This window comes from Salvelinus fontinalis, chromosome 22 (assembly GCF_029448725.1).
Source record: "Salvelinus fontinalis isolate EN_2023a chromosome 22, ASM2944872v1, whole genome shotgun sequence".
Lineage (NCBI taxonomy): Eukaryota > Metazoa > Chordata > Actinopteri > Salmoniformes > Salmonidae > Salvelinus > Salvelinus fontinalis.
The window spans coordinates 26,727,677-26,746,377 of NC_074686.1; the positions used below are offsets into that span (position 1 = coordinate 26,727,677).

The 18,701-nt window shown below is 43.4% G+C and overlaps 1 protein-coding gene across 14 annotated transcripts in view; it reads left to right on the forward strand.

Moving 5' to 3' along the window:
- The window catches only part of LOC129820109 (adhesion G protein-coupled receptor B2-like), a 557,707-nt gene that overhangs the window by 490,261 nt on the left and 48,745 nt on the right, over positions 1–18,701 (forward strand). For 13 of the 14 annotated variants that reach the window (XM_055876984.1, XM_055876983.1, XM_055876992.1 and 10 more), the window contains 3 exons: positions 5,941–6,042; positions 7,285–7,384; positions 10,431–10,502. In XM_055876984.1, coding sequence (XP_055732959.1) covers positions 5,941–6,042; positions 7,285–7,384; positions 10,431–10,502 — 274 coding nt within the window. The remainder of the gene's footprint in view (positions 1–5,940; positions 6,043–7,284; positions 7,385–10,430; positions 10,503–18,701) is intronic. The other variant, XM_055876993.1, reaches the window with a different exon arrangement.

The window sequence follows — 18,701 nt, forward strand, 5'->3', positions numbered from 1 at the left end:
AACCATAAGTGTTTCGCAGCACCTGCAATAACATCTGCAAAATATGTGTCCGCAACCATCTACATTCAATGCTCAGCATCTACCTGGAGGGGCAAGGACTCTTCACTGTTTTGGGATGATTTTATTTTATTATGCGTACACAATATTTCCTTGTTCCAGCAATATAAATAGAATGACTATAAACATGAATCAGGTCAATGGGTCAGCAATGGGTATCTCTCTAGTGATTCTATTTCTATGGTTCCTGCATCCTTATCTGCGTAAGAGATCTTATGGAGAAAGATGCAGTCACACAAAGAGAAACCATGAGTATGTCAACTCTCTTTTAAATAACCCTGAACACACTCACACACACTGTCACGGCCGACGTTAAAGGAAGTGTACCAAAGCGCAGTGTGGTTAGCGCACATTATCCTTTTATTATAGAAAATGACGCCAAGAAAACAACAAACAAAGAAAACAACCGTGAAGCTCACGATGGCTAAGTGCAACAAACACATGTCAACTTCCCACACTGAAAGGAGGGAAACGGGCTACCTAAGTATGGTTCCCAATCAGAGACAACGATAGACAGCTGTCCCTGATTGAGAACCTTACCCGGCCAAAACATAGAAATACAAAATCATAGAAAACAAAAACATAGAATGCCCACCCCAAATCACACCCTGACCAAACCAAATAGAGACATAAAAAGGCTCTCTAAGGTCAGGGCGTGACAGTACCCATTCCCAAAGGTTCCGACTCCGGCCGCAAAACCTGAACCTATAGGGGAGGGTCTGGGTGGGCATCTATCCGCGGTGGCGGCTCAGGTCCGGGACGCAGACCATGCTCCACCACTGGCTCACCCCACTTTGGTGGCACCTCTGGTGCAGGGACCCTCGTCGCCGACCCCGGACTGGGGACCCTCGTTGCGGACCCCGGACTGGGCACCCTCGTTGCGGGCCCCGGACTGGGCACCCTCGTTGCGGGCCCCGGAGTGGGCACCCTCGTTGGAGACCGTCGCTGGAGGCTCCGGACTGGAGAACGTCGCTGGAGGCTCCGGACTGGAGAACGTTGCTGGAGGCTCCGGACTGGAGAACGTCGCTGGAGGCTCCGGACTGGGGACCGTCGCTGGAGGCTCCGGACTGTAGGCCGTCATGGGAGGCTTCGTGCCTTGACTCCTCACTGGAGGCTTCGTGCCATGGATCATCACTGGAGGCTTCTTGCCATGGATCATCACTGGAGGCTTCGTGCCATGGATCATCACTGGAGGCTTCTTGCCATGGATCATCACTGGAGGCTTCGTGCCATGGATCTTCACTGGAGTGAGGAGACATATGGGCAGTCTGGTAGATGGAGGTGCCTCAGGACTCACCAGGCTGGGGAGACATACAGGAGGCCTGGTTCTTGCAGCAAGCACAGGACTCACCAGGCTGGGGAGACATACAGGGGGCTCAGTTCTGGGCGCAGGCACAGGACTCACCAGGCTGGAGAGACATACAGGAGGCTTTGTCCTTGGCAGAGGCACCGGATACACTTGGTCATGGAGGTGCACTGGAGGTCTCGAGCTTAGAATCTGCACAACCCGTCCTGGCTGGATGCTCACCTTAGTCCGACAGATGCGGGGAGCTGGAATGTAGCACACCGGGGTGTGAACACGCACTGGAGACACCGTGCGCTCCACCGCATAACACGGTGCCTGACCAGTACCACGCTTCTCCCCACGGTAAGCATGAGGAGTTGGCTCAGGTTTCCAACCTGACTCAGCCAATCGAACCGTGTCCCCCCCCAAAAATGCCTCTCGTGCTTCCTTGCCAGCCGTGTTCCCTCGTAACGATGGGCCCCTTTTCCAGCTGCCTCCGCCTTCCTGGCTGCTTCCACCTGTTCCCATGGAAGGCGATCCCATCCGACCAGGATCTCCTCCCATGTCCAGGATCCTTTGCCATCCAGGACATCATCCCATGTCCAGTCCTCCTTTTTACCATGCTGCTTGGTCCTTTTTTGGTGGGAACTTCTGTCACGGCCGTCAACAGAAGAGGACCAAAGCGCAGCGTGGTGAGCGTACATTATCCTTTTATTATAGAAAATGACGCCAACAAAACAACAAACGAAGAAATCAACCGTGAAGCTCACGATGGCTAAGTGCCACAAACACAAGTCAACTTCCCACACTGGAAGGAGGGAAAAGCGCTACCTAAGTATGGTTCCCAATCAGAGACAACAATAGACAGCTGTCCCTGATTGAGAACCATACCCGGCCAAAACATAGAAATACAAAATCATAGAAAACAAAAACATAGAATGCCCACCCCAAATCACACCCTGACCAAACCAAATAGAGACATAAAAAGGCTCTCAAGGTCAGGGCGTGACACACACACACACACACACACACACACACACACACACACACACACACACACGTACACACTCCCACACACACACACACACACACACACACACACACACACACACACACACACACACACACACACACACACACACACACTCACTCACTCACTCACACTCACACTCACACTCACACTCACACACACACACAAATAGACTGCAAATAGACTGCATTTAACTCTTCACATACAGTATGTTAATGAGCGAGTATAGAGGCTTTTTATAGGCATAGGAGACAACCATTCATGACATTACTATACAAACACTCCTACACATTTTCATTTACCATGCACTGTAGAAACTCAAACATCAAGGATGTCAACATCAATAAATCAATGACATAAATACCACTCAGTCTATTTTGACTCTACAGATGCATTGCAGGAACATAAATCTAGTAGCTACTGTGACAATGGCTTCCAGGGTGACATGATTGACTATGATAATGTGTAGACAATATAGAAACAGACTAAGGGCATGGACATGCATACAGTTTACATGTAATGATTAATTAACATAATGCAGTCTCACGTACACACACACACACATATGTATGGGCATATAGACACACACATGCATCGACACAGATACATACACTCATGCATCGACACAGTTACACACACACGGAGACACAACACACACACACACGCAGTACAGTAGGGTGGTTTCCTCTACTCCCTGGTCTGTAATTCCATCAGCGGTGATTTGTCATTGGTACTAATCCAATGAGCGGAGATTTCAATGTCCTCCCAGCCAAATCCATGCTTTAATTTCCCTGCAAATTGATTTGATCTCTCGCTTCTCTCTCTTCTCTCTCTTCTCTCTCTTCTCTCTCTTCTCGCCACTGTCTTGTGATGTCAAATCAAATCAATCTTGTTGCTGGGTGCCCTGGGGGTTAATGGTATAGTTCTCTATCTGGGGGTTAATAGTATAGCTCTCTATCTGGGGGTTAATGGTGTAGTTCTCTATCTGGGGGTTAATGGTATAGTTAGCTATCTGGGGGTTAATGGTATAGTTCTCTATCTGGGGGTTAATGGTATAGTTATCTATCTGGGGGTTAATGGTGTAGTTCTCTATCTGGGGGTTAATGGTATAGTTATCTATCTGGGGGTTAATGGTGTAGTTCTCTATCTGGGGGTTAATGGTATAGTTCTCTATCTGGGGGTTAATGGTGTAGTTCTCTATCTGGGGGTTAATGGTATAGTTCTCTATCTGGGGGTTAATGGTGTAGTTCTCTATCTGGGGGTTAATGGTATAGTTCTCTATCTGGGTTGTAGATTGGCTTGTTCCCCCGAGCCGCCATGGGGATTAAACCTGTTAACACACACACACAAAGGACACACACACACAGAGGACATACACACACGCACAAGGAGAACAACACCCAAGGACAAGATCCCTCAGACACACACATGCACACAATGCACATAGACACACAGACACAGACACAGACACACACATACGCACTCGGTCTATAAACCTTTGAAATCAGTTCATCCCCCTGCAAACACTGAACCTTTTGGTGCAGTACGCTTCTGCTTAAATGGGCCTCACAAACAGAGAGATTGACAGACACACACACACACACACACACACACACACACACACACACACACACACACACACACACACACACACACACACACACACACACACACACACACATCCCCTCATTCCCCATGCTAATAGGACAACTTGCCATTAGTTGTAGTGTATTTCTGTGGATGGCACTAAGGCAATGAGATGTGCTGGGAGGCTAATGTAGCATAGCCACGCTACGCACTGCCCCATCAGTCTGCACTGAGCATTACACACACACACACACACACACACACACACACACACACACACACACACACACACACACACACACACACACACACACACACACACACACACACACACACACACACACACACTCAGCAGCAGCAAGCCTCTCTTTAATGGTCTAGCTGTGTTCTCTCCCTGGCTGACCTCAGTCGCCTCATTGGCTGGCTTCCTCTGAGAGGACAAGTACTCTGCGAGTATTTCACACACACACACACACACACACACACACACACACACACACACACACACACACACACACACACACACACACACACACACACACACACACACACACACACACTGCACTAGAAACACACACACACACACACACTACACACACACACACTACACACACATACACACGCACACACACACACACACACACACACACACACACACACACACACACACACACACACACACACACACACACACACACACACACACCAGTCTGCGGCTGGTTTCGGATGTGAGGGAAAGCACTCCAAGAGTCAATGAAGCTTCACATTGAGTCAGCACTAAACAACCCTCAGCACAGTTCCCCCAACACACACATACACACATTTGTACACGCACAGCGATATCAATAAAAAAGACTTATTTCAATGTGCACACCGCTTTCAACACACACATAGAGCATTCAACACAAACACACAAAACCAACTTGACTCACTCTGCCCATGACTTTATTACTGTCCAGACACATCGGTATCATGGTTCTAGCACTGAGCCACTGAGGCCTATTGGTAATGACCAGGGCCCCCAGACTGGCCATTAGCAGAAGACCTCAACAAGCTGTTTAGACTGGCCTGTCCCAAACACCCACACGAACTAATCATCACTGAAATAGGTCATGGACAGAAAACACACACACTGGGGGGAGAGAAACAGTTGGTCCTGGCAGTTCCCGTCTGTCTCACTGTACATTCTTATTAATCAGTGTTAGCTATATTGTTTGGCTGTTCCTCTGCGTCCTCTATGCTCTTTCTTTTCTCACTTTCTTTCACTGCTCCCTCTCTTTCACTCACTCTCTCTCTCTGCTCTACTTCCTCTCGCTTGCGTTTCTCTGTCATTGCATTCTGTCATGATCTTTGTATTCTGACTTGTTGTCCATTGCTACTACTTTGAGGTTTGAACATTTTTCTCCTTTTTTTCTGTGTTCCTCTCCCTCTCTTCTTGTCCATGTGCCCATTATGTCTGTCCTTCTGTACTTTTTGTCTTCCTTTGCAACCGCACAACCATCCATTCCTCACTCTCATGTGTGTGAATGTGTGTATGTGGTTTGCGCCCCAATGCTCCCATTACTTGCTAAATGTGTGTGTGTGAGTGTTTCCGGTTGTGTGTTTTCCTTTGTCTTTTGTGTGTCCTTCCTCCCCTACCTCCCACCTTGCCTGTGTTTGTTCCCTACCCCTCGTGTGTATCCTCCCTCGTCTTGTGTATCATCCCTTGTCGTGTGTGTATCCTCCCTCGTTGTATGTATCCTCCCTCGTCGTGTGTGTTTCCTCCCTCGTTGTATGTATCCTCCCTCGTTGTGTGTATCCTCCCTCGTCGTGTGTATATCCTCCCTCGTCGTGTGTATCCTCCCTCGTTGTGTGTGTATCCTCCCTCGTTGTGTGTATATCCTCCCTCGTCGTGTGTGTATCCTCCCTCGTCGTGTGTATCCTCCCTCGTTGTGTATGTATCCTCCCTCGTCGTGTATGTGTATGTTTGTGTGTCTTAAAGTCCACCGCTGGAGGCGTCGCGTAGCAGACTGCTCCTGAAATGCTCCAAGTGTGGTGTGATCTCAAGTACAGCTATGTCCAGCTCTACAGCCAGCAGCGCCATGTTAGTCCACACACAGACACACACCCACACACACACACACACACTCTGTCTCTTTCTTTCTGTCTTCTCTCCTGTCCTTTCTTCACTCTCTCATTGGTGGGGTGCAAAGAGAGCTGTCTGAGAGTCAATATGACCATCTCTGTTCTTCCATCTCTCTCTCTTTCTACATCTCTCCCTCACCGGCTCTCTCATTCTCTCTCTCTGTCCCTCTTTCCATCTCTCTGTCTCTCTCTCTCTCTCTCTCTCTGAGGCTATAGACAGATCTGCCTGTCTTTCTGAAAGTCTAACACTCTGGATATGAAACTATGACAGCATGAACATATTCAATTGGTGTCAGATTTCATGGGTAACCAGAGGGAACACACACATACACACACTCATGCTGGGTTCTCACATCAGCAGACCCCTTATAGACAGCTGTCAGTTATCCGTCTCTCACCTGGCCGCGTTCTACATCCATCACACCGTCTGGGGAGCAACGGACGTGTGTGTCACTCTGTGTTCGTGTGCGTGCTCGTGTGTGTCACTCTGTGGTCGTGTGCGTGCTCGTGTGTGTCACTCTGTGTTCGTGTGCGTGCTCGTGTGTGTCACTCTGTGTTCGTGTGCGTGCTCGTGTGTGTCACTCTGTGTTCGTGTGCGTGCTCGTGTGTGTCACTGTGGGTTTGTGTGCGTGCTCGTGTGTCGCTGTGGGTTTGTGTGTGTGCTCTTGTGTGTGGTTGTGTGCACACTCGCATGTGTGAATGTGTTATGAGAGAATTGCCATCCCAGATTCTGGAGGCTGAACTTCTCTCCCCCTCTCCCCATCTCCTCTCCCTTTTCTCTCCTTTCTTCTCCCCTCTCCTCCCCATCTCCTCCCCCTCTTCTCTCCTCTCCATCTCCTCTCCCTCTTCTCTCTTCTCCTCTCCATGTCCTCCCCCTCTTCTCCATCTCCTCTCCCTCCTCTCTCCTCTCCTCCCCCTCTTCTCCCCTCTCTTCTCCATCTTCTCTCCCTCTTCTCCATCTCCTCCCCCACTTCTCCCCTCTCCTCCCCATCTCCTCTCCCTCTTCTCTCCTCTCTTCTCCATCTCCTCTCCCTCTTCTCTCTCTTCTCCATATCCTCTTCCTCTTCTCTCCTCTCCTCCACATCTCCTCTCCCTCTTCTCTCCTCTCTTCTCCATCTCCTCTTCTCTCTTATCTTCTCCATCTCCTCTTCTCTCCTATCTTCTCCATCTCCTCCCCCTCTTCTCTGGTCTTCTCTCTCAGGGCGTCCCTGTGGAGTTCCTGTGTAGTTCTCCCTCTGCTGGCTTTGACTTGGATGTCTGCTGTGTTGGCCATCACCGACCGCCGCTCCACACTGTTCCAGGTACACTATGCTGTCTTCACACACACACACACACACACACACACACACACACACACACACACACACACACACACACACACACACACACACACACACACACACACACACACACACACACACACACACACACACACACACAAACGCACGCACGCACGCACGCACGCACGCACGCACGCACGCACACACACACACACACACACACACACACACACACACACACACACACACACACACACACACACACACACACACACCTGCATGCACCAATCTGCTTTATTGGCATGAAATCATTGTGTCAATATTGCCAAAGCAACAATGTATACAATATACATTGTAATAAAATTATAAAGAATAACAAATAATATAAAATGGTAGTAAATAATAATACAAAATGAAATACAAAAATAAAAACAATATAGTAGAAAGGTAATACATATAAAAGGCTAAACATGGAAAATGAAACTATAACTAACTTATAACTAAATAACTGTCATCTTCACCATTACATCAGTACTACAACTACCATCATCATTACTACTACTACTACTACCACCACTACCATCATCATTACTACTACCACCACTACCATCATCATTACTACTACTACTACTACTACCACCACCATCATTAAACTGCTATCATTACCATCACCCTACTACCCATACCATTACTATTTGGAATGATAAACAACAATAATAATAGTAATAACAATAATAGTAATAACAATAATAGTAATAACATTAATACTAATAATAAGTAAGTTACTGTTTACTGTGCAGATGTTATTATTCAGTGTCCCTCAGGCTATGGCAGGCAAATGCATATTTGGCTGCAAGAGGAGCCATTGCTCCTTCGCCCATGAGTATTTTTAGTTTTTCCTCTGGGCTTAATAAGTAAACATTTGGAGTAAATGGAGTCATTTCTGTGAATAATGAATCTCTTGTTGAGGAATATTTATCACAGTAAAGGAGAAAGTGCATCTCTGTTTCTACCTCCCCTGTAGTGCAGTGACCACGTACACGCTCCTCTTTGGGTAGCCATGTCTTTTTATGTCTGACAGTTTCTATTGCCAATCGGTGGTCACTCAGCCTGTACTTGGTAAGGATCTGTCTCTGCTTCGTATCTCTGACAGAGTAGAGATAATCAGCCAATTCATATTTTCTGTTTAGGAAAATAATAAAAATAGCAAATTAGTCGGCTTTGGGATTTTGTTTCGTTTTTCTAATGTTGTAAATATGAGTCCTTTGATTGGTTCATGATTTTGTTTATTGGAATTCTTTCTTTTGAAGCAGTGATGGTGTCAGCTTGGTTGGTTAAGTCCAACACCAGCTGACTGAGAGGGCTTGTTTCTGGGCTCAGTTCTTGGGTTTGAAGTGCTTGAATTTTGACTTGAATTTAGACAAAAATGTTATGATCTTTTCTGTATTTTCATTATCACTGAAAAGCGGCCCAATTCTGCCCTACATGCATTAGTTGGTGTATTTCTCTGGACTTCTAGAAGTTTTCAACAGAATTCTCCATGTATGGCTTCAATTGGATGTTTGTCCCACATATTAAAGTCCAGCTTATTGAGTGGCCCCCAAACCTCACTTCCGTAAAGAGCTATTGGTAGGATTACACTGTCAAATATTTTGGTCCAAATTCTAATTGGAATGTTGATTTTGAACAATTACATTTTTATTGCATACAATGCTCTGCGGGCTTTTTCTTTGCGTGCATTGACTGCATATTAAAGATTCCACATGCAGATATCGTCAGACCAAGGTATGAGTCATTTTTTGACTGTTCAATTATGGTGTTGTTCAGGGTGAATTTATATTTGTGTTTCTGATCAGTTTTTTTGGGGAAAATTATGATTTACAACAAAAAATAATACTGCCAAGGCTCAATTTTGGCAATATTGCTCTAGAATGTTAAGGTTCTGTTGAAGACCTACTTTCGTTGGTACTGGAGAATGGTCCAACATCTCTGCTAATTCATTTATATAAATGTTGAAAAGATTTGCACTCAAACTGCAGCCTTGTCTCACACCACAACGTTGTGAAAATAATTATATTCTTTGGTTTTTGATTTTTATCGCACACTTGTTTTCTGTGTACATACATTGTATTAACTCATACACCTTACCACCAAGCCCACGTTGGAGAATTTTGTAGAATAGCACTTCGTGCCAAATAGAATCAAATAATTTTTTTAAGTCAATAAAGCAAGCAAAGATTTTGCCCTATTTTTTTTGATGGACATGTTTATTAATTAGTGTGTAAGGTGTGGTCAGTAGTGCGATGGTTGGGGGGAAAGCCAATTTGACATTTACGTATTACATTTTTTTCTTGAAGACAGGTTTGAAATCTTGAATTCAAAATGCTACAGAAAACCTTTCCCAAGTTGCTGTTTACGCAAATTCCCCTGTAATTATTGGGGTCTGATTTGTCTCCACTTTTGTGGATAGGGGAGATGAGCCCCTAGTTCCAGACATCAGGAAAGCAGCCAGAAGTTAATACCATGTTGAACAATTTAAGCACAGCATTTTGTAACTCAGGTGTGCTGTTTTTCAGCATTTCATTTCAATGTTATCTAGACCACAAGCCTTCTTTGATTTTATAGATTTGAGCTATTCCTTTATTTCTTGTTGGGTTATTGGGTAATCTAATGGATTTAAGTTGTTTTTAATGTCTGATTCAAGGATGTTCAATTTTTCTTGATTTCTAATTGCTTATGTTGCAAGTCTTTTTGTGGGATGTAGATTATCAAAATAAGTTTCCCAAATTCTCTTTCTCTCTCTCTCTCTTTCTCTCTCTCTCTTTATTTCTCTATCTCTCTTTCTGTCTTTCTCTCTCTCTTTCTCTCTCTCTCTCTTTATCTCTCTCTCTTTCTCTCTTTCTCTCTCTCTTTCTTTCTCTCTCTCTTTCTCTCTCTCTCGCTCTCTTTATATTTCTCTCTCTTTCTCTCTCTCTGTTTCTCTTTCTCTCTCTGTCTCACTTTCTCTCTCTCTCTGTCTCTCTATCTACTGTATATGCTAACTGACTTCTGTTTTGCTCTTTTTCAGGTCCTGTTTGCTGTCTTTGACTCTGTCCAGGGCTTCGTCATCATTACTGTGCACTGTGTCATGCGCCGCGAGGTTAGTGTGTACGTGTCTGTCTGTCTGTCTGTCTGTCTGTCTGTCCGTCTGTCCGTCTGTGTGTTTACTGTATGTTGACTTTCTCCTACTGAAGTGTACAGTACCAGCTAGCTAGCTAGACAGAGAATCAGCTCAGACATGGGAAGGATTACTCTTGTGAATATGCCAACAGCTCCAGCATATATTAATATAATACAGCATTGTCCAGATGATGCAGGGCGCCTATAAAGAGATTAATAAGACACTGTATGAAGTAAGACGATAAGTCCCCATTCTAATGCCCTCAATGCCCATTCACCACAGACCCACACAGGGCCCCTAGTGAGACCAAATACCCATCTACCACACACACACACACACATACTCGAAAGCACACACACGTACACGTACACGTACACACACGTACACACACACAATTGCAAACTACCCCCTAGTATGCCCAAATACCCAGCTACCCACAATGCACTGGGGTTTGATCCATTCCATGCCTACGCGGCATCTCCAAGCCTCTCCTCCAGCTACGATATGCATAGTTAAATAGGTTATTGGATAAACTGATACAGTAGTTTAAAACATAATATTAAATGCCAGAAGCGCTAAGCCATATATGTTAAATCAATATCACAAAAGCGTAGGATTAGTCAACTAAATCCGGGAATTATTTGAGTAAATATGAAAATCTCTGCCAGGGACTGAACCTAATCCCTAATAGCTGCAGCACAACGGGTAAGGAGAGTAGGCTACCTCTGGATTGGAGAGATGTGGAGAGAAGGAGAGCAAAGTGGGACGAGAGACAGTCTAAAGAAGTTGAGGAGAGGAACAGAGACAGAGGGTTGGAATAGAAGATGAGATAAGATGAGGGCTTGAATGATCAGAGTTCATGGATCTATAGAGAGGGTGTATTGCAGAGCAACAGTGTGTGTATGAGAACGAGGAAGGGAAGGAGGGAAAAGAGAGTGGTTAAGAGAGCATGCAGACATCTGTGGAAAATGTTATTTATCCAATAGGGAGTGAGAGAACACAGATGTATAGAAAATGTGATTAGCAAAATGAGAGAGTGGGGGAGAAGGAGGGAGTGAGAAAACATAGATGTATATAAAGAAACCGTGATAAACAGAGAGGAGGGAGAGAGATGGATGGATGGAGAAAATGAGGAGAGCGGTAAGGAACATGGGTGTATGTATGAAAATAATGACCTTAGCAGAGAGGAGGGGGAGTGGGAGCAAAATAGGGAGGGAGAGGTGACAGAGAAAATAGAGGGAGAGAAAAGGAGACAGGGATAATGAAGAACACAAAGGGGAGAGGGTGAACATGGGGGAGGGAGGGAGTACATTATAGACCCAAAGGAAACCCATTTGACTGTGAAATGAGAATGACCTAGCCATTAGCGTGCCAAAGTACCCAGCAGGGAATCAGAGTTAACTTAGAGAGGATGAAGAGAGAGAGAGAAAGCTAGTTGAAAATAGATAGAGATAAAATGTCCTCCTGTGTGCTACCTATGTCCCCCCACCAGAATCCCCATACTTTAATGAAGACATCTTCTCCATATTGGAGGGGGAAATCAATAATTTCCAAGCCCAGGGACATGTACTAGTCTGTGGCGACCTAAATGCCAGAACCGGACAACAACCTGACACCCTCAGCACACAGGGGGACAAACACCTGCCTGGAGGTGACAACATTCCCTCCCCCATATGCCTCACTAGGCACAACTATGATAACATATCCAACAAAAACGGGTCACAACTCCTGCAACTCTGTCACACGCTGGGATTGTACGTAGTCAATGGTAGGATTCGAGGGATCTCCTATGGTAGGTAAACCTATAGCTCATCTCTTGGCAGTAGTACTGAAGACTACCTTATCACTGACCTCAGCCCAGAGTCTCTCAGAGCGTTCACAGTCAGACCACTGACACTCCTATCAGACCACAGCAAAATCACAGTCTACTTGAACAGAGCAATACTCAATCGTGAGGCATCAAAGTCAAAGGAACTGAGTAACATTTACCTCTAACGCCTCACAAACCCGGATCCGGGAGCACCCCCATCAAAAAAGCTGACTAGCATAGCCTAGCCTAAAGCCACAGGGATATCATATAATAAAATGTTCATGAAATCACAAGTCCAAGACACCAAATGAAAGATACACATCTTGTGAATCAAGCCATCATTTCTGATTTTTAAAATGTTTTACAGGGAAGACACAATATGTAAATCTATTAGCTAACCACGTTAGTAAAAGACACCACTTCTTTACTCCACCATTTTTTTACTCCATCAGTAGCTATCACAAATTCGACCAAATAAAGATATAAATAGCCACTAACCAAGAAATAACCTCATCAGATAACAGTCTGATAACATATTTATTGTATAACATATGTTTTGTTAGAAAAATGTGCATATTTCAGGTATAAATCAGAGTTTACCATTGCAGCCACCATCACAACTCTCCCCAAAGCTACTAGAATAACTACAGAGACCATCGTGTATTACCTAATTACTCATCATAAAACATTTCTTAAAAATACACAGCATACAGCAGATGAAAGACACAGATCTTGTGAATCCAGACAATATTTCAGATTTTCTAAGTGTTTTACAGCGAAAACACAATATAGCATTATATTAGCTGAGCACAATAGCAAACATAACAACAGCATTGATTCAAGGCAAAAATAGTGATAACGTATAAACCACCAAAATATATTAATTGTTTCACTAACCTTCTCAGAATTCTTCAGATGACAGTCCTGTAACATCATATTACACAATGCATATAGAGTTTGTTTGAAAATGTGCATATTTAGCGGCACAAATCGTGCTTATACAATGAGAATAGTGTCCATAACGTCAAGCAATCTGTCCGGCGCCATCTTGTAAAGGCACCTATTCTTATCGAAAACTATTCATAAACTTGACTAAAAAAATACAGGTTGGACAGCAATTGAAAGACAAATTAGTTCTTAATGCAATCGCTGAATTACATTTTTAAAATTAACTTTACTGCGCAATACAGGCTGCGATAAAGCAAGGCTACACTGCAAGTAATGGCGGCTTATGCATTTTACTTTTTCGAACAGAACAATGAATTATCAGCATAAATAGTTCTTACTTTTTGATGAACTCCCATCAGAATCTTGGGAAAGGTGTCCCTTGTCCAAAAGAATAGTTGCTAGGTTGGAGAACGTCGTCTTCAACGTTGCAATTAGCAGTAAACAATAGCCATGTGGGCCAGAGATACCCAACTTCCTACAACGTCACAAAAATAAATACCCGAAAATCACAATATACTGACATAAACTGATATAATTCGGTTTAAAATAACAACATTACGATGTCTTCAACACCTATATCGAATAAAAACAGAGCCGGATATATCTAGGAGCTAAAACGGGAGCTTCTAAATTGACATGCCAACACCCTCCCTGAGTCAGAGCGAAGAGTGGAAAGATGGGACACTTCGGTTCCAAGCAATTTATAACCTTTGGGAACTACGTAGAAACTCAATTTCAAGTCTCCCTATTTGCTGACACCCAGGGGAAGGCGTATGCAGTGCATCTCAACCAATAGAGGACAGGCAAATTAATACACAGGTCTCAGAACAGCCAGCAAAATTCTGCATTCTGACATACACATAGGAAAATTGCTCTAAGTCCAGTTCTGTTTCACCCACAGATATAATTCAAACGGTTTTAGAAACTAGAGAGTCTTTTCTATCCAATAGTAATAATAATATGCATATTGTACGAGCAAGAATTGAGTACGAGGCCTTTTTGAAATGGGCACCTTTTATCTGGCTACTCAATACTGCCCCTTGAGCCCAAACAGGTTAACACCTATATCGAATAAAAACAGAGCCGGATATATCTAGGAGCTAAAACAGGAGCTTCTAACACGACATGCCAAGATCCTCCCTGCGTCAGAGCGAAGAGTCAAAAGAGGGGACACTTCGTTTCCAATCTATTTATAGACTTACAGATCTGCCTAGAGACTACATTTCAAGACCCTCTATTCGCTGACACCCAGGGGAAGGCGTATGCAGTGCATCTCAACCAATAGAAGACAGGCAGATTTATACACAGGTCTGAGAGCAGGTTGGAAAATTCTGCATTCTCACATCCACATAGGGAAATTGCTCTAAGTCCAGTTCTGTTTCACTCACAGACATAATTCAAACGGTTTTAGAAACTAGAGAGAAACTAGAAACTAGTGTTTTCTATCCAATAGTAATAATAATATGCATATTGTACGAGCAAGAATTGAGTACGAGGCAGTTTAATTTGGGAACGTCAAGATTACATAGTGCTAACAGCTCCCCCTATTGACAAGAAGTTTTAAGAATGTATATAGATGGAAGGAATGTAGTGTGGAAACCTACCCCAAAACAATTAGGTAACAACAAATTCAGTCCTTTCTAGACAACTTCCTTGACAAAACGTTCCACTGTAAAAGTGAAGGTGTAAATTTGGCAGTAGAAAGAGTTAAATGTATATTTGACCTCTCAACTTCCCTTTCTAATCTAAAAATGTAAAACAGAAAACCGAAGAAAATGGACAACAATGACAAATGGTTTGATGAAGAATGCAAAACCTAAGAAAGAAATTGAGAAACCTGTCCAACCAAAAATATAGAGACCCAGAAAACCTGAGACTACGCCTTCACTATGGTGAACACTAAAACAATACAGAAATACACTATGGAAAAAGAAGGAACAGCACATCAATGTAATAGAAGAATCCATAGGCTTTAACCACTTCCGGAATATTTCCAAACAATAATCAAACAACAACACAAATAATTATCTATCCAAATGGAAAAGTATGGGTAAAACACTTCTTCAATCTTTTTGGCTATAGCAAAGAAGAAACAGCAAAAACAAATATATGATCAAATACAAATCTTAGAATCAACTATTAAAGACTACCAGAACCCACTGGATTCTCCAATTACCTTGAATGAACTACAGGACAAAATGCAACCCTCCAACCCAAAAAGGCCTTTTGTGTTGATGTTATCCTCAATGAAATGATCAAATATACAGACCACAAATTCCAATTGGCTATGCTAAAACTCTTTAACATCATCCTAAGCTCTGGCATATCTTCCCCAATATTTGGAACCACGGACCGATCACCCCAATCCACAAAGTGGAGACAAATTTGACCCCAATAACTACAGTACTGTGGGATATGTGTCAACAGCAACCTTGGAAAAATCCTCTGCACTACCATTAACAGCAGACTTATACATTTCCTCAGTAAAAACAATGTACTGAGAAAATGTCAAATTGGCTATTTACCAAATCACCCTGCACACCCTAAGGCAAAGTCTTCTCATGCTTTGTAGATTTCAAAAAAGCCTTCGACTCAATTTGGCATGAGGGACTGTTATACAAATTGAGGGAAAGTGGTGTTGGGGGAAAAACATGCGACATTATAAAATCCATGTACACAAACAACAGGTGTGCGTTTAAAATAGGCAAAAAACAGCCCCGCCCTCTTCAACATATATATCAACGAATTGGCGAGGAACTAGAAAAGTCTGCAGCACCCGGCTTCACCCTACCAGAATCTAAAGTCAAATGTCTACTGTTTGCTGATGATCTGGTGCTTCTTTCACCAACCAAGGAGGGCCTACAGCAGCACCTAGATCAGTAAAACTCAGTAAGACCAAAATAATGGTGTTCCAAAAAAGGTCCAGTCGCCAGAACCACAAATAGAAATTCCATCTAGACACCGTTGCCCTAGAGCACACAAAAAACTATACATACCTTGGTCTAAACATTAGCACCACAGGTAACTTCCACAAAGCTGTGAACAATCTGAGGGACAAGGCAAGAAGGACATTCTATGCCATCAAAAGGAACATCAAATTTGACATACCATACATTGGGATCTGGCTAAAAATACTTGAATCAGTTATAGAACCCATTGCCCTTCATGGTTGTGAGGTCTGGGGTCCGCTCACCAACCAATAATTCACAAAATGGGACAAACACCAAATTCAGACTGCATGCAGAATTCTGCAAAAATATCCTATGTGTACTGTACAACATAAAACACCAAATAATGCATGCAGAGAAGAATTAGGCTGATACTTAAGTAGGCCGATACTTAAGACTTACCCAAACTTAAGGAGAGCTTTGACTATGTACAGACTCGGTGAGCATAGCCTTGCTATTGAGAAAGTTAGAAAGGTAGGCAGACTCTCAAGATGTTCACACTGCCCACAAAACGAGGTGGAAACTGAGCTGCACTTCCTAACCTCCTGCCAAATGTATAACCATATTAGATACACATATTTCCCTCAGATTACACAGATCCACCAAAAATTTGAAAACAAACCCGATTTTGATAAACTCACAGATCTATTGGGTGAAATACCACAGTGTGCCATCACAGCAGCAAGATTTGTGACCTGTTGCCATAAGAAAAGAGCAACCAGTAAATAACAAACATCATTGTAAATACAACCTATATTTATGTGTATTTCTTTTCCCTTTTGTACTTTAACTATTTGCACATCGTTACAACACAGTAATTAATAAATAATATGACATTTGTAGTGTCTAAATTATTTTGGAACTTCTGTGAGTGTAGTGTTTTCTGTTCATTTTTATTGTTTATTTCACATTTGTTTATTTTCTACTTCACTTTCTTTGGCAATGTTAACATATGTTTCCCATGCCAATAGAGCCCTTGAATTGATAGATAGAGAGAGAGAGAGAGAGAGAGAGGGAGAGAGAGAGAGAGAGAGAGAGAGAGAGAGAGAGAGAGAGAGAGAGAGAGAGAGAGAGAGAGAGAGAGAGAGGCGATAATGCAGTAAATGCCCAATTCATCTGACACTGCCTCTGCTCTGATCCAATATGCAGTCGCTCTCTCTCTCTCTCTCTCACACACACACACACACACACACACACACACACACACACACACACACACACACACACACACACACACACACACACACACACACACACACACACACACACACACACACACACACACACACACACACACACACACACACACACACACGGAACACACGCTGAACACCCACTGTGAGTGAAGATGGCTTTTATTTGGCTCTGCAGCTCAATTCAGTGTTCTGTTCTCAGATTCCACTCATAGGGTGGCGATTTGTTGTCCTACTCAGCCGCTCAGATTGAAGTCAGGTCATACTGTCTCTGTCCTCAGGTGAAGACATGGTTCACTGATATCATGGAGGGATGGTGGGACACAGATTACAGATTAGCAGAGTTTATTGAGTCATGGACAACAACCACACTTCAAATCAAACTCAAATCAAGCTGAATAAAATTCAATTTAAAACAGCAACACACTTTGTCGTAAAATAATCAAATGAAGGAGAATAAAACAAACTGAATGCAATAAAAGAGATGAATGAAAGAACCAGAAACAAAATGGATGTCTAAATATGGCCTTTGATCATAGACACGATTTGTCATCACAGCGTGTCAGTGTCGTTATTGTGTGTGATATGTGCATCTGTATACGTGCATTCATGTGTCCTATCCATGTTAAGCTGGTTACACACTGCACATTTTTTGTCAATGGAGAAAAAAAGGTTTTTGCTTTGTCATTATGGGGTATTGTGTATAAATTTATGAGGATTTTTTTTTATTTAATCCATTTTAGAATAAGGCTGTAACGTAACAACATGTGGAAAAAAGTCAAGAGGTCTGAATACATTCCGAACGCACTGTACATACAAAAGTATGTGGACACCCTTTCAAATGAGGGGATTCAGCTATTTCAGCTACACCCGTTGCTGACAGGTGTAGCTCACAGCAACACAATCTCCCATAGACAAACATTGGTAATAGACTTTCAATGAGGCACCATCATAGCAAGCCACCTTTCCAACAAGTCAGTTCATCAAATTTCTGCCCTGCTAGAGCTGCCCCGGTCAACTTTAAGTACTAATATTGTGAAGTGGAAATGTCTAGGAGCAACAATGGCTCAGCCGTGAAGTGGTAGGCCACACAAGCTCACAGAACGGGACCGCCGAGTGTTGAAGTGTGTTGCGCTAAAAAATCATCTGTCCTCGGTTGCAAAACTCACTACCAAGTTCCAAACTGCATCTGGAAGCAACATCAGCACAAGAACTGTTCGGCGGGAGCTTCATGAAATGGGTTTCCATGGCCGAGCAGCCGCACACAAGCCTAAGATCA